At 37.9% G+C, this 17,968-nt stretch overlaps 1 protein-coding gene across 9 annotated transcripts in view; it reads right to left on the bottom strand.

The window, feature by feature from the left end:
• DAZAP1 (DAZ associated protein 1) overlaps positions 1-17,968 on the bottom strand; it is a 40,656-nt gene that overhangs the window by 16,190 nt on the left and 6,498 nt on the right. For 6 of the 9 annotated variants that reach the window (XM_078154094.1, XM_021008866.2, XM_021008865.2 and 3 more), the window contains exons 2-6: positions 10,991-11,031; positions 10,115-10,281; positions 9,768-9,833; positions 6,553-6,663; positions 4,077-4,125 (exon numbers count right to left, since the gene is read on the bottom strand). In XM_078154094.1, the coding sequence (XP_078010220.1) occupies positions 4,077-4,125; positions 6,553-6,663; positions 9,768-9,833; positions 10,115-10,281; positions 10,991-11,031 (434 nt within the window). Of the gene's footprint in view, positions 1-4,076; positions 4,126-6,552; positions 6,664-9,767; positions 9,834-10,114; positions 10,282-10,990; positions 11,032-17,968 lie in introns of those variants that run through there. The other 3 variants (XM_021008863.2, XM_021008864.2, XM_078154096.1) reach the window with 2 other exon arrangements.

Genomic DNA, 17,968 nt, shown 5'->3' with positions numbered 1-17,968 from the left:
GAATGTGTAGTCTGGGTGTGTGTTTGCTTTTCTGAAACCCAAAATTTTCCACCTTGGCTTGCATTTTGCTTTGCAGCTAGTGCTGACAGCAGCCATATATATATATATATATTGCTCTAAAGCGTTAAACAGAAACACAGTATCTATAACAGTTAGTGCCTCACTAAGCTTCCCCAACTCGGTTGGGGAAGCCCAAGGAGGCCTATCAAAGGAGGTTATATATAAAATACACAAAGATACAGGCCAAAATGGATTCCAGCAGGTCAAATTCTGCTGTCAGCAGCAAGAGCAAGAGGCATCATCAAAATTTTAAAAATTAAATAAAAATCAAATAAAAAAAAAAACTTGAGCATTTCCCAAACACAAGAGTCTGGTGGTATAAACGAAGTTTGGTTGGTCTGTGATGAGAGCAACCATCCAATGGAAAGCAGCATTTCATCACAATGTATTTATCTGTAGTGAAGAAAGCTTAGCAGCACTGCCAAGAAGACCCTCTCAAGTCTCTGCAGGGATCCTGGATCAGTTTAATATCAGACTCCCCTCTAGATGCAAGAGGAGAACCGAAGGGAGCACCCGCCACCTTCAGAGATGGTCCACTGACTCTGTTCACAAAAGAAAGACTTCGAGGAGACAGATGCCAAAGAACTTGGAAGAAAGATGAAATTCTCAAAGAATTCAATAGGGCACCAAAAAGACCAAAGATAAGGCTATATACATACATATATATATACACACACACACACACACACATATGTGTATATACACACATACATACATTATACACACACACACACACACACACATATTTCTTTTGCTTATTTGCTTATGGATTCTTTTGGAGGAGGGAGAGACAAAGAGAGAATGGCAGGTGAACGTTTACCAAAACACACCTCCTGCTGGCCGAGAAAGTGGGAAAGTGAAAGGAGGAAAAACTTATTACTTGTCTGGAAAGCAGTTTAGAGTATATTTAAGAAGGGGCTTAGGACAAACTCAAGCCCTCAAGGATTGGTAGAATTTATGTGCAGTCAATAGCAAAGGTTTAAATACAGTGATGGGGAAAGGCTAAAATTATAGATTACCAGGATCACTTCATAAATGGTGCCTCAAGTCCAGATTACTTCAGTGAGTAAACAAAAGTAGATGAGGGAAAGCTGAGACTGGAGTTACCTGGGACTTCAGGATATTTTTAACGAAATACCACTGGTAAGACAACAGGCATGAAAGGGATGGGGGAGAAGGCTAAGGAAGCTGAGTTGACAAAGATTATCAGCAAAGTACAGTTAGGAATGGTTTTAGGATCAATTTGATTTACAATTTTCATATACATATATTTCTATATTAATCAGCAACATGACCATACAACTGAAGGGATGAAATCTGAGGTTCAAAACGATGAAGGTAGCAAATACAAAGGAGGAAGGCAAAAGTTTTAACTGATATGCAAAGGACAAAGAAAACTGTAAGGTAACTGAAGAAGGTAATTCAGAGTAGAAATGAAGGTTAGATAACAAGGTTAGGAACTAGAAAAGGGAAAATACTCAAACAGCATTATACTACGAACAATGAGACAGGGAAGTTCTATCAGGAATAAATGCATCTACTCAATACAAACTACAGAAATTTTGTTTGTTTGAAATAGCATTAAATGCATTACATGCAGAACATTGTGTACAAGTAGAGTTTCATCGTATCACAGAAATTCAGAAACAATGCAAAAGGTTAGAAAATCAGAAGGGTTGTTCTCTAGGGTCCACTGCTCTTTCTAAGGAAGGGAGGACTTGACTCTCAAATCATTTTATCTACTTCACTTTTCGGATGGGGACAGATAGGAGGACACAACACACACACAGGCAGACAGACAGAGGACATACAATACATACAGGGTGGCACACACCCACACCCACCCCTTCAGTTTAAGGATGTTATTAAGCTGGGCAACACACACACACACACACACACACACACACACACACACACGCGCGCGCGCATGCGCGCGCGCACACGCACACACCCCCCTTCAGTTTAAGGATGTTATTAAGCTGGGCAACTGTCTTCTGTATTGGGGGAAAGAATTCAAATGTCAGAGACCTGAAATGGATACCATGGTACTATCGTTGTTTTCATTTGCCTAAGCTATGGAAACTACCTGCCTGTTTAGCCATAATCCAATGTGTTCTCTATTTACTTCTGGTATAGCTAACCAGTATTACCAAAGTCTCAAAACCCTTCAGCCTCAATTTCTAGGCACTGCTGCTTAATTCTCTATCTAATAGCCATCTATCCCACCTTTTCACTGACTGCCTCATTCCCTTATTTTAGCCTCCAGGTCCCAATCGACTAGACATTAACGATGGGCTCCTCATCATGACAGAAGGCAAAGGTTATAAGAGTAAAAGGACTTGAGTAGCGATCTGAAAACAGTGAACTCACCTCACTCTTGTTTGTGTTTATTCTTTGCAAAGCTTTAAGTGGATGAACTAGTGAGATAGAGAGCAGAACTTTAGATATCCCTTTTGCTAAGCTATTGCAAGATCAGGGTAAATATTCTGAACAAATATAAGTGATGTAGCAATATGGTTAAAAATAGTATTTTCTCAAACTCCAGGAATGTTTTAACCAAATATATAGTTCCAATTCTTTTTAAATGGGAAGCAGCAAAGAAGTGGCAAATTTCAGATTCTGGAGACTCCTAGAACAGATTTTCTAAAGAATGCATCTTTCAATAAGATTGATTACATCACCAACGAAGAAGCTGAACAGAAAAATCTATTGAAACTTCGTTTACACCCCAATGCAGACAAAGCCCGTCCCTCCTCTGACTGTGGAACTGGCCTGTACCTGTGTGATATAATTTAACACCTAGGGAAGAGAAATCTAAAGAGATATCGTTAATCACAGTCAAACAATTCACAGAAAAGAAAAGAAAAAAAAACAACTTACTTAACATTACTGTACTTTTACTATGAAACACTTGAATACGTTTCTAAGGATGTATGTCTAAATTAAAAATAAAACTAAGACTTAACAGCTTAATAAATATGAAGTGAAGAATACATTACATAATAATGGAGTCAGAGGAGAAATGAAAGTTCAAATGGCAAACTATTCTCCAGCATGTATGGAACATGCTACAGGGCAGTTGGTGCAACTAAGCTTAATGCAATCATAAAATATTGCCTCAAATAAATATTCTGCACAGGGTGGATGAAGTGAATGACATGGCAATTATTTCAGACAGACCAAAACTTACAGACTGGTTCACAAAGCCTGTCCAAAAGTGATCCACTAACCAAAAACAAGGTGGGGGTTTTGGGAAGGGGAAAGGGAGAGGAAAAGACTGTATGGGGGCAACAGTTACAATGACCCCAACCCATCCCCAAAATAAAAAACTAAAAACCACGACACAGAAACTGTGCTTTTGTCATCCCAACTCCACTAACCAATTTCGGAGGTGTGCTTTGGGGCAACTTATAAAAGTTTCTTTTTGCACCAGCCTCGTGTTAAAACCATTAGACTAAACAACCCTCCCAAATAGGGGAGAAAAAAAAAAGAGCATGGAATGGATTTGTTTCCGTTTCAAGCAGATAATGTATACCAAGGGAGGTTGGGGGGGTAGGGAATGGATAGGTGAGGTGGGGAAAGAACCAGGTAATAGCATGAAATCACACTTCCAGGTACGTTCATGTTGACTTCAAACAGGAGAGACAGGTCTTAAGCAGTTCACCACAGTTAAAAATATCTACAAATCTTTCTACATACACTTAAAAACAGAAACCATGTTGAAATTCTTGTCAGTTTTTAAAATTTCAATTCAAAAGAACTAGCAAAAAAAAAAAGGAAAAGAAAAAAAAAGAAAAGAAAAAGGAATGCATAATGTCTGACCTTAAAAAGCACAAACACACGTAATGGATTTGTACATGAAAGACCCACATTTTTAATATTTGTCTCAAAATTTTGAGGCAATGTTTAAAAAAAAATCTAGCTAATTTTTTTCTTTGGATGGTGTGAAATAGTTTGCCATCTGAGCAAAAGGAGAGGATGAAGAAGTTTCAAGGACAAACGAGATCAGCCTTTACCTCGAGGCCTCTGCTTCTCTGCGTCATAGATCATGACAACTTCAGTGACCTGAAAGAGAGAAAGGAAATTCCACTAACCATGCTGTGCAGGGAGGATGGGCTGGTTACAAGAAGGCAGCAGGCCAGGCCAGGGCACAGTCACATCAACAGAAGACAAGTACCTGGGCCTGACTTAGAATTTCTCAGCTGAAACACAAATCCAGAGAAAAATGACTACTTGGGGTCAACTGATCAGGAGATGAGAAAGTTGAGCACAGCCCAGAAATGAGGGCGGTCTAAAAAACACACCCATGACCCATCTCATAGGCCAAAACTGGAATGCAGAGATTGCCCAGAGATCGTCCCATGTGAAGCATTCTGACACTGTGAGGGAACACCTAGACAGCTGTCTTAGTCAAACTCCATATGAAATCCCTTTAGAGTCAAGGGCCCACTAGGCCAGCCAATCTCCAATGACCTCGGAGCAGAGAAGTGTGCTGCTTTCTCTGCTTGTTCTTTGGATATTTACACTGCATTTCTCAACTTCTGAGGCTCCCTGATTAAGGCACCAAATCCTGGGCTGCTTTGAGTAATCACAAAATCTGGGAGCTGGAGTGAAATCATTTAAACTGCCTTTAAAAAAAAAAAGATAAACAAAAATACAGAAAGGAAGCCACAGAGCATTAACGTTCTTTGCATTGTGAACCACCATTATAATTGTTTTAATGCAGAAAACCCCTTCAAAATAGGGAAAAGATTAAAACAAGTTTTATGTAACTTAGTAGAATTTGGGGAGATGATCTGAAGAGAGATTATTTATACGTGTTATATCTTCCCCTAACAGACTTGACACTGTGCCACTGTTCATCTCTATCTCCCAAGTTCATAAAAGAATATAAAATGAATATATGTTTATATAATTCACCTTTACAAAGTGCTGCCTTAAGGCTTACAAAGCACTTTCTCATGACAGTTCTGTGGATGAGGCTAGTATAAGTATCTCCATTTTATAGATGAGAAAGTAAAGGCTTGGGGAAGTTAAGAAACTTGCCCGGGATCAAACAGTTATGAAAGAATGTGAACCCAAGTTTTCTGACTCTGACCATTAGCAAAAACTTGCTGAACTGATGATCTTTCAGACTAGAAATATTATTTTCCAAGGCTGTGTATCACTTAACTGCAATGCAGCGATATACAAATGTAAACCAATCTTCACACCTCATAGTCACTACGTTAGAATAGGGTTGGGGGAGAAGTAGGGGGAAGGACAGAGGGGTGTGGGGATTGAAGACTAGATACCGTCGTGCATTTCAACCTTGTATTAGGAAGGCAAATTGGCCAATCTGAGTTTCACTCCAAATTACTATGCTCTGCTAAATTCCTAAACAAGCAGCAAGATGGCTAAAAATTTAGGAAGCAAGAAGCAAGGCTTTGTTCTCTTGGTTATTAATAACTAACTCTTAGACCTAGAAAGTTTGCCAATCACAGAGATGTTCAGGTTTTAAGAGGTTTCTTGCTACATAAGATCTTCAGAGATATATGTATGTAGCTCTAAATAATACACTCTGCTGCTTCTGTAAGAATGAAACAGGTCTACTCAGAAACAAAGATCAGGCCAAAAAGGAAGGAAGTGGCTAAATGAAATGACATTCACGTCCACTGGCATTAGTTGTTGTCACAATCAATATTGTATGTAACTCATTCCACACAGTCCACAAAACAACCTCCAAGTTCTCAGAAACGTGCTACGGTTTAGTTTAGACCTGGCCTAAGAGCTCATTATAAAGAGCTGGTTCATACACCAAAGGCCAACTCTTGGAGGCCAAATGAATTTAACTTCTCTGAAAATAGCCATAGCCTTATCTAATGCTGTTAATTAGTTCTGCAAAAACAAAATGTTAGGTGAAACATTACAGCGTGTAGTTGGTGTTCTAATTAGACCATCTGTTTTGTATGTCAGGCAACCAGCCAAACAATATTACAAGGAGGTTTTGTGACATTACAGCGGCTCAAACAGGGCTATGTCTGTACCATCTACTACAGCAAAGCCATTATAATCAAACAAATCATTAAGAGTCTGCGACCTGCATTTCCAAAAGCACCTCACCCCACTTGTCAATTGCAAGAAGGTAGAGACTTAGGGTAAATCTGAACCATTAAAGCACTTTCTATTTTCAGACAGGACCAGAAAGTTAAACCACCAAGAATGGTGCAGGGAACACTGATGCCATCGTGGTTTATTCATTTCAATGTAAATAGGATGGGAGGACTGAGAGGTGAGCAAAAACAAAATAAAAATAAATTAAATGGAAAATGTTTGAGCAAAGAGCAACTACCAATTAAAGATGCACCTGACTGTCCAAGATTACAAATATAACCATGATTCTGTCTGTGGGCAAAGAGAGATCTAGATACCTTAATTCAATCAAAGCAACTAAAATAGGGGGCAATGTCATCAATAACAAGTCAATACCTGCTGTCATGATAAATGACTCACCACTCCAAATTTCTTGAAGTATTCCCTGAGCTCCGTCTCGCCGCAATTGTGAGGGATCCCACCAACAAAAATTTTATTTGATTTATTGTTATCACTCCTAGGACCTTTCTGCTGTATCAAGGAAGAGAAATTGGTTAGTTCATACTGGAAATTCTTCACAATCCTCTTACCTCAACTATGTTATTACACAAAATATTCTTCATTCATATATTGGCCCTAAGTAGTTTAGGATTCTAAATTACCAAATTTCCTTCCTTGCTAAATCATCGGGGCAAAGGGGATACATGAATCCTTTTCCACACCTCCAACAGGCTAGCTTCTGGTCTCTACTTGAAGACCCCTAATAACAGAGTAACATGTTTAGCAATGAACTTTCAAACGCCATTTTTGTTAATCTCAAATCCTTTCTTAACATGCAAAGAAACACAAAAAGTATTCAAATATACCAACTTATAATTATGCAATACGGCACAATACAGTGTGTGATACAGTGTGCAGCACTGCCATACTTTAAAGAGAAAGCTAATCTACTGACAGCCCACCTGAGTAAAAGACAAAAGATTTAGCCACTTCAAATAACACAAAATGTCTTTTGCACAATTATACTCCAAAATGTACAAAAAGTACTCAAAAAGAAAGTGGGACTATGGACTGGCAAAGTAGTCTTGAACTAAACTGTTCAATTATCAAGGCAAATGCTCAGGGCTGTAAGCATAATCTCCATCTAATTACTTCAAAAAGTACTTTCTAACTCACCCTGACAATCTATGATTTTAACTGTTGACCGTTAATTTAACAAAACAAAACAGACAAAATCAGTTATTCAAGAAAACCATACTTATTTTTGTTTCCTTTAAATATAAACCTTCTGCCTAGCTCAAGTTAAATGTTAAAGGCACTGTCTCAAAAATAATAGGTCTGAAATTTAAAATTATTACTACCATCCTTATTTAGTGGCTACCCTTTAAGGGAAATCAAAAGTAATTTCTTTAATCACTTCAGAAAACAATTAAAAGTTCATCTCTGTGCTTATTATATAATAGAGAAGGCCATCATACAAGGTCCCTCTAATTTTCCCTGCTCTACCAAAAAGAGCAACCTAAGCTGCTCGGCTTGTTTTCCATGAATGGTTTTGCTTTCATTCTTCTGTAGCAGAGGCCCAAAGAGATAGGTATCTAGTATATATACTGTCTTACATTCCTGCCTTTACAAAAAAGGGGCTGTGTTTAAACCAAAACCATGCTTACACTCTGTTTTCAACAGTAATGGCTTGCAATAAACAAGGCAAGTTAAGAGTTCAACAACCACTGCTTGAGATATGACAAGTGAAGTTATATAAATCAACAACATAAAGAGAAAGAAAAACCAGAACATTAGATCATTAAAGACTAAACTGCAAGAGAAGAATTTGAGATTAACATTTAATTGGGGTCATAGGATTAAAGAGCCCAAAGGGACCTCCTAAAATCACCTAGCCCAACCCTCTCATTTCATAGATACTGACTCCAAACTACTTAAGTGATTTGCCTTAGGAAACAGATGGCAGGATAGAGATTGGAACCATGGCTTATTACAGTAAATCCAGTGTTCTTTCCATTATACCATACTGCCTCAGGAATGTTAATATCCAAATTCATGAACCTCACCCCTTGAATGCCCCATTAATGGTCTTTCCTTCTAAATTATGACAAAAACCTCATGAACAGACTCAGGAAAAAAAATCTCTATCATCCAAGGACCAGCTTGGCTAAGAAGAGAGGCTTCCCACCCAAATGCTGGCCACAATAACTCAGACATAGAGGATTGTGATTTGCTTTGGTGACAGGAATGCTCAAATTAGAAAAATCACAGCCCTCCGAAGCAGTAAAGAATCCCTTGCCAATTATGGTATGCTTTCACATCAATGATCTCATAGCATCATAAAGTGTGAACAAAGTCTAAAGCCCCTTTCCTGCTTTCATACTTGTCTACCTCATTAACATGTAAGATCACAAGCAAAGATTGTTTCATTCTTTGTACTTGTATCCCTAGTGCCTAGTACAGAGCTTGGCAAAGAATAGGCATTTAATAACTACCTGGCTGATAGACTGATTGAACATCCTTAACAAGTTCAGTCTTTGTGCTTAAAGAGAGCTAGTAATGGAGAACTCAAGTGTCTTTACCTCACCTATGAGATAGCTAATGCAGGCAGACATCAATATTCTCATTTTATAGACACGAAAACAAACACAGATCAAATGACTTGTCCAATTATTTATGGTGAAACCAAGATTCAATGCTACATCTTCTCATTTCTAGCCCAATTCTTTCCCTAAGAACACAAAGTCTGCTACGAATACTCAAATACATTTTAAACATATCAAGACTACAAATGAAAGGTTCTATAGCAAAGGGTCAACCAATGAGATGGGCTTACTAGACACAACTGATAGGCCTAAGCCAACTGCATTACACTCAAAGGGCAGCCAGGTGGCGCAGTGGATAGAGCATCAGGAAGACCTGAGTTCAAATCTGGACTCAGACACTAGACACTTAACTAGCTGTGTGATCCTTCACTTAACCCTGCCTGCCTCACCAAAAAGCAAAAAGACTAGACTACCATCTTTATTTTATAAAGCAGTATTATCCTGGAGAAAAAAAAAACACATTAATTCCACCTGTTTCCCTATATCCCTAAGAAGATAACAGTTTCTTGGCTGATACAACTAAACCACTGAACACTTAAAAGAACTTTCCAAAAAAATAAATCAAATGGTGGAATAGAAGGCTCAGATACATTTCTTATTAAACTTTAATGTTTTCTATCCTAGAATAGAATTAGAAGTTAACAGAAGTTTCAGGCTAAAATAAAATGTGTGTCAAACTGGATAGGTGCGTAAAAGCTAAGACTGAGAACAATTCTCAGAATGAAAAAACTGAATGGCTTGGAATAAACTTTCAATTATTCAAACATCAAACTGGAGAGCCTTCCTTTACTCTGCCATTATCATTTATCAGAAACATTTTTCATGGATAACTCAAGCTGAATTACCTCCTCTAAATTCTTCTTTCTAGATTGACCAATATACCTCTACTCCCCACTGCCCCACCTTCATTTCCCATACCCATCATTCCTTTGGTTGTGTTTGGCTGCATTCCCTCCAAATTTCTTCCTTCTAGATTGACCAATACATCTCTATTCCCCCTTTGCCCCGTCCCACCTTCATTTCCCTTACCCATCCTTCCTTTGGTCGTGTTCTTTCCGGCTGCATTCCCCGAGGTGTGCATGGCTTTGGGTCAATCTGTAGGAAGTTTCAAACCAGCTAGTTGTGAATATGCAGACTACTTTCTCTACAAAACAAGATGTTAGCAACAGCAGCCAGTGGCAAATTACCACAACCTCACTGGGTCAATTTACCATACATTATTATTACAATAACTGATGTGAGAAATAAATATCATTTTTTTCTTAATTTAATCACAATTTTTAAAAGAAAAAAAAACTTTAACATAAAAAATACAGTTTCCCCTTACAGAATTAACCCTAAGAAATAATTCAAAGCAAACAAAAAAGGAAACTTACATTGCGGCCATCTAATGTATGTGGTCTGCTGGCCAGTACTGTTCCCACACAATTGGGATCTTTAAATTTGACAAACCCAAAGCCTCGAGACTGGTTGGTTGTTTTATCTTTCATGATAACACAGTCTACAACTTCTCCATATTGGGAAAAGTAGCTGCGCAGCGTTTCTAGTCAGAAATTAAAAACAAAAACATATAACTAGTGTTAAGCATTTATTCTCAGCAGTTACCTGAAAGAATAGCGCTTTCTATAACTTATCAACTGAACTCTTCCGTAACATCTGTAACTGCATAGTAACTTAGAACTCTTTATCTTGGCTACCTCTGCTATTTAGATTTGGTGATTTATGGTTGTTGGGGTTTTTTTTTGGGGGGGGGTAAGGAAAGTGGTGCAAGGTAAACACACATGTTAGTTATTTTCTGTGCTATGGAAAGACAGTAAGCATCCGATCAATCACAATGATTGAGAGAGAAAGAAAGAGAGAAAACATCGATTTGTGACATCAGGAAATCAACATGAAGGGAAATATTTAACAATACGACTTGTCCAAATATTGCACTTGATTTTTGTATCTCATATAGCCAAGAACTGTCCTGCCTTTAAAAACCTACCATGGCCTTTTAAAATACCAGCTAGGAACATGAAGCCTATGTGACTCCGCTTTATCTTTGGTGCAAAAATGAAATATGACAGTGTCAGTATAGTATTGTTACCACTCCCTTATCCCTCAATCATAAGTGTACCTTCAAGGAATCTAGTTTTTTAAATCACTAAAGAAATGTTTGGTTTTTTAACAGAATCTGAGAAACAAAAAACACAGAATCTGAGAAACAGAAAACCTACTTAGGAGTCAAAGCTATAAAATTTGTGACCTACCTTGCGTTGTGCTCCAGTCAAGGCCACCCACGAAGAGCTTTCTGTAAATCACAGAACAGAGCATTATGGTTAAAACTGATAATCTCTATTTGTGGCCAAACTTAATTAAAAACACTCAAGTTGACAATGCTCCAACAACATATGTATAGCTCATGGTAATCAGGGTGTAAATTAGTAGGGCAGTGGAGAAGCTTCTAATGTGTGGCTGTTATAACCCATTACAAAAACCTTTGTTTGGACTTATTCCTGTTTTATCTAAGAAGCACCTTTAAGAAATTAATATTCAAAGTTATTAAAATTTGAAACTTTTTATTACATTTCTACTATTAAAACATGTATGTAAACAATTTGTTTAATGTGCTGTGTCTGTGCAAAGAAAGTACAATAAACATTTATTAATAAGCATCTACTATGGACAGAGGGCTGGGCATTAAAGAAGATAAAAAGTTTGGAAAACATGGTCATTACTTCTTTCTCAAAACCAAGTTGTATAAGGCAATCATGGCACAAATTCCAGGTGGAGGTAAAGTGTGAAAATCAGTGAAAAGAATGCTGTATTTGGAAATAAGAGAACCTGGATTAAAATATTAGTTATGCCATCAATGTGAGCCCTAGGCAAGTCACTTCACTTGCATAGGCCAGGTTTCTATACTGGTAGAATAAAGGGAGTTGGGACTGATTAGCTAGTCTCTAAGGGTCCTTTCCTCTTCAAATCTAAGAACTTTTCCCAAAAGGCTTCCAAATGGCTATTCAAGTCAAAGTCAATTTCTCCCAATGCTAATAATTAATTCTCATAGCTCATATTTGCATGACAATGTTTACTAAGGGCTTTCCTCAGAATTGTGCGGAGTTTAAAAGTATAAAGATTACTATATTCTTTTTAAAAATAAGCAAACAGGTTAAGAGGTTAAATGACTTGCTCTGGATCATCTGAGTTCAAATCCTGTCTCTGATGCTTCTTACAAAAATGAGTCAGAAAAGTGGCAGTTTTTCTTGCCCTGAGCTTCCTCATTTGTAAGATGAGAGGATTGGGTTAGTTTGTCTCGGAGGTCCTTTCCAAAACTAAATCTAGGATCCTATGATCCAGTTAGTCCTTGAATCCACTAGGTTTTCTTGACTTCGAGTTCTGTACTCTTGCCATCAAACTAGTATTCCACTACAGTGGTGACTCAGTATAATTGTTCCAGAGGTAGAAAACCTGGTTCTCTCACTCAATGTATTGGTTTGAATAATAATGCATCCCCAAGGTAGAGGCCAGACCACGAAAAACGCATATAATGAAAAAGAACGCCAATTATATATCACAGTCAGATTCTACACACAGCAGATTAGATAAAGTACTACCTAACACATTTATACCAATAATAACCTTATGACCTTGAATAAATGACTTAACTCTTCTAGACTTCAGTATCCTAATCTGTAAAAGGAGGGTCACCAGCCCTACTGACCTCCCTAAGTCTACTGTTAAGATTAAAGGGTTTTTTAAAGTGCTTTGAAAAACTACTAGCATATTAAATATCAATGTCCCCATCCTAATCAGGGCTCCCTAAAAAAACTATCTTTCACAACACCTACAGCATCAAGGTGCTCATTAAATATCTGAACTGATAATTTAAGTCCCATATGCTCTTTTCCTTAGAAATAAGAACAATCCAATAGATAATATGAGACCAGAATACTGGGAGGTGGCATGTGAGAATTATATGATGATGATAACCCACTTCTAGGTGGGTGGATGAAAGATACTTGGAAAGTTTTAAGCATCAGTGTTCCACCAGCAATGATGGAGAATATTTTAAAAAAAAAACTTTAATAAACAGGTATTTACCTAATGTGGAAGTTCACTAACATCTTGCCTGATTAAAGATCTTGCAAGATAACTGTTAATCCCATTAACTCTACTCAATCTTATTACTGTACAGGGCCTAATAAAGAGGCAGACTGCAATTAAGAATCCCTTTGGAAAAATGAGTGGAATAGCACAATTTTCAGGTCCTCTTTTCTACTGCAGTTTACATTTTCTCTCTCTCTGAGGAAAAGTATTTAAAGCTGGCATGTGAGAGAGACAATTCTACTGCTGTTAATACTGACGCCTAGTATTGTTTAGTAATACACTCAATGGGAGGAGAGAGTGACAAGGACGTCTGGGCGTTTCACATGACAGGCCCCCTTCCAAGTTCCAACTGTAAAGCCAAAGGTTTTTCAGGAAAACACACGGGACAAAAAGTCATGATAGTGCTCCAATTCTGACCTCATTAACTTAAAAATCACCAAGCTCCTGTCCATACCATTTCCAAATTAGGCCAAAGAGAATGCTGAGCTACCATTTACTTTCTCCCTATTTACCAATTACCCAAAAGATGGCCATCTATTTTCAGGAAGGGCATCCATTTGTCTTCCAGGTCCCCACAGTAGACTGCTGTAACACCATTTATACCATAATCATGAGATCCTCTACGTGGAGCTTTAAAATCTAGTCTACTATATTCAGAAATCACGGGTGGGGGGTGGGGGTGGGTTTGCATGGTTTCAAAAAAAGGATTAGTATTTATACTTGATGTTTCCCAGGAACAAAATCTTTTAAGCATACTCAAAACACCTCGATTCAATTTGTTGAAATAATACCAACTTCCTACTAAGTATCACACCCAACAAAAACAGTAACTTAATAAGCAGGCGCTCACCACAAGTAATATAATCCTTTACATACTAGAAGAACAAGTTTGGCCAGCTAATGTTCCAATCGTCATTATTTAAATTTTAAAACTTAGGTGCCAATGCAATGTCAGAATTTAACTTTTGTTCTGGTTCTTCAGAGAGTAGGTCTTATCATGTCTTATGTTCAAAGTCTCAAAAGTTACTGCTTACACAAAGAAATATGATTACTCTAAAGTCATCAAAATTTATATTGTGAACTCTTTTTAAGACTTTCAGTTCTTGTAGATAAAGAAAACCATCCTAAATGGCATTTGACCTACTAAAAACAATAACTTACATATAAGGTAGTCTTTTGTAGTTTACAAAGCACTTTTCGCACTACTGTTCCCATAAAGACAAGTATTATTAGCCCCTACTTTATTATCTCAATCTGCTCATAAAGAGATTAAATGAAGCCTCAGTAAGAAAGTCTTCTTTCTTACTTCAAGTTTAGCGTTCCTCCATCCTGGATGTTTACCCTTCTCTTTGCTGCACTACAAAACAGTATATGGGGAAATATTTCTAACCTTACTGAGATCCTCCCAGTATAAAACAGGGGAACTAGAATGTCCCTTAGAGATTCAGCTAACCCTCTCATTTTACAGATAATATGACTAAGGCAAAGAAAACTCAAGAAGTGAGTTACCCAAGATCACACAGGTAATAAATGTCAAGGCTGGGATTCAAACCCAGGTCTCTGACTCCAAACTCGCTGTTTTCTGTTGTTCCAGGCTACTGCCCCACTTTTTATAAGATGAGTCTGCCAGGGTAACAAAACCACCTCTAGAACTGAGAGGTAGAAATCCCCGAATCAAAACGTTCAGTATTAAGAGATCCTACTAAATTTTTATCAATTCATTGAGTAAGCAGTAGTTGCCCTTACATTAATAAGAGACTCTCACTGTACTGACAGGTTTAGTCTAAAAACAATGGCTTCACATGATACTGGTATAAAGCTTTCATGTGGTATCTAAAAATTGGACTATATAGATTAGGGCATTACCAAAGGGTACAATATATTTCATCCTTAAGTCCAAGGATGCGTCTAAAATTTGGCCTAGATCAGTGGCAAAAGTCATTCATTATCACCTGAGGAGGGCTCCTTTGAAGCCTAAAGCTAAGTCAGTGATCTCAACACAACAGAGTCACAAAAACCACCAAGAAAATTTGCCCTCCAAAGCTCCCTTCAACTTTCTGTTCACTTAGAGGTGAAATCTGAGGTTTGAATTCCCCACTCCGTGGGACTAGACAGTGCCAGCTCAGTGGTATTCAATCTGGTATTTCACATAACCCAACCAATACAGTATTCTACCACCCTAAGTACTTTCACATCCATTATCCACTTGATCCTCCAAATCACCTTGTAAAGTAGTATAAGAATTACACCCATTTTAAAAATGGGGCCAATGAGGTTGTGACTTGCCCAAAATAACATGAGGTCACCGGCAAAGTTAGTAATCAACGCCAGGTTTCCTGAATTCAAAGACTTTCTATTACATCAATACACAGACACATTAGTTGAAATTCATACTTTCCCTGGCATGTGAAATTGGAATAAGATTATCAGAAATTTGCACCGGCAGGGTATATTTTCAGGGATCCAAGCGATAAGGAGCACCCAAAACTGTATCTCTCATTAAGGTACATGCTCAGCTGTCTTATTGCTAGGAATGACAGAACAACTGACTCGGTAATGGGCTAGCTATCAACGTTTCCGATCTGACATAACCACTGCAATGCTGTAGTAATGAGTGATTATCTTCCTATCTCCCTAGAGCCCAGCACAGTGTTCCTCACATATTAAGCATTTTTCAAATGCTGAATTGAGCTGAATATTCAATCTACTAAGAGACTAAGAGCCAGGGAGAAGGGCCTTATTTGGATCTAAGCCAGTCAGAAAGGCCTGGGTTCAAATCCTGACTTCACTACCCATGAGGGAGCTCCCAGACACACAGCAAGTCACTTCAGTTCTGAGCCAGGCTCCTCTTCTGGAAAATAGGGGTAATAATTCCTGCTCAGGCACATAGGGATTTGAGGTACAAATGAAAGAATGCGTAAGAAAAGCCCTTCCAAAAAATGTTAAGTCCAAGAGAGATCACTGAAAAAGGTGAGTCCTTGCCAGTTATCAGTCATGTAAGTCACAACTATACCAAGTCCAGATGACTAAAATTTTTGCCTCGCAGCAGGATGATGCAGAGGATAGAGTACTGGGTCTGGAGTCAGGAAGACATGAGTTCAAATCCAGCCTCAGACACTTACTAGCTATGTGACCCTTAACTTTGTCACTTAACATGTTTGCCCCCATTTCCACAACTGTAAAATAGGGATAATAATAGCATCTTCCTTTCAGGATCACTGTATTATGCTTAATACACACAGTAAGCGCTATATAAATATTATTGCCTTCCCCTAAGATTTTTGCCAGATTCTAATTCAGTAAGTAAGTGTAATGAGCTAATTAACCAGCTATTGCTTAACACTAAGACATCTGACTAGGATACCACAAAGATGACGGGATTAAAATATCTAAAAAGGAAATATTGTGAAATGGTAAATATTGGAAGGGCTCTAGCAGAAGTGCCAATTGGTCCAACCATTCTGAGAAAGAATAAATGAAAAATCACTAAAGTGTGCATACTCTCTGACCCAGCAATACCATACTGGGCCTCCAAGGAGGCAAATGACAAAAGGAAAAGACACCCTGCAGGCAGCTGGTGGTACACTAAGCCTGCAGTCAGGAAGACCTGAGTTCAAAATTGGTCTCAGACACTTATTATTTGTGTGATTCTGGGTAAGTCACTTATCTGTTTCCTCAACTGCAAAACGGGGATGATAATATAATAGCACCTACCTTGAAAGGTTATTGTGAGGATTAAATGAGATATTTTATGAAATAAAAGTGTTTAGCACAGTGCCTACCACACAGAAGGCACTATATAAATGCTTATTCCTTCTTTAAAGAGAGAGAAAGACAGATCACAGGTGCCTATGAAAGGGGAATGGCTAAATGAATTCATGACATATGAACACAATGGAGTATTATTGTGCTTTAAGAAACTACAAATATGAAGAATTCAGAGAAACAGGAAGATTAAGTTTCTATCCAACAGAAAAGACAGCAGAAACATTTGAACAGTGTACACGAATAAACATAACAATGTAAAGGAAAACACTAACTTCTGTTTTCACACAAGAGAATTGTGTGCAACTGTGAATAATCTTGACTTTAGAGGACAGATAAATAAGCATATCTGCCTCTCTTTGACAGAGGTGGCAGATTGCAAACATGCAAGGAGACATTTTGTCAAACATGGCCATCACTGAAATGAGAGCGAAGTCTGACCACCAGAAGTTTATTCTTCAATTCAGATGATCAAAATACATGATGTTCCCAATTTACAGAAGCCCAGAGTTGGAGGGATCCAATTTCATAAAACGTCAGAGCTGGAAGCCATTTTACAGATGAGGACAACAGATACCTACAAGGGAAAGTAGCTTCCCGAAAGTCATAGTGAGATAGCAGGATTAGAATATCCAAGTACAATTCTTGCTTTTCCACAAAACCATTAGAGATAATCTAGTCTAACCTAAAGCAGGTATCCACTAACAAGCAGTCAACTAGTTTCTGCCTGAACCCCAATGATTAAACCCCAAAATTCCTTAAGATTTTTTAGACCTACCTTGTCAAGCTATCAAAATCAGAGTATTCCATTTCAAAACCACAGCCTTTTTTTTTTTAAAACAAACATCACATTTATCAGTGACAAAGAACAAGTCCTAAAAGCCAGGAGGAACAAAACAGTACCAAAGAATCTGGAAATGGACCAGGACCACTACTTTTATCCCCAGCGTCTAGTACAATGCCTGGCACACAGTAAGTGCTTAATAAATGTTTGCTGATTGATTGGACGAAAGTTTCCCCCACAAAAAATATCAAAGAGATGAGACCAGAGACCATGAGACCAGACCTTGAATGGGGTCATTTTCCAGTTAAGAAAACCTTTTTAGAACTAACTTTGGGTCTTCTATTTTCATTTTGTCTTTGTCCTTTAAGGCTTACAAGTGCCTACTAGATAGTTACTGTTTTGTTTCTAACATTTCAAGAAATGGACTTTCGCTATAAATCTTGAGAAACCATGCTGTAATCTAATTTTTGCACTTGATATTTTTCTAACACTCAGCTTAACAGAATCATAGACTTTTAAGAGCTAGAAAGCCTGTAAAAGAGACAGGTGAAAGAGACACCATAAAAAGAATTCCAAAGTCTAAAGACAACTA

Source organism: Phascolarctos cinereus, unplaced genomic scaffold, assembly GCF_003287225.1.
Source record: "Phascolarctos cinereus isolate Bilbo 61053 unplaced genomic scaffold, phaCin_HiC Scaffold_4;HRSCAF=312, whole genome shotgun sequence".
NCBI classification, from domain to species: Eukaryota; Metazoa; Chordata; class Mammalia; order Diprotodontia; family Phascolarctidae; genus Phascolarctos; species Phascolarctos cinereus.
The sequence above is the reverse complement of the archived record's forward strand: the minus strand, read 5'-3'. Positions and strand labels throughout refer to the sequence as shown.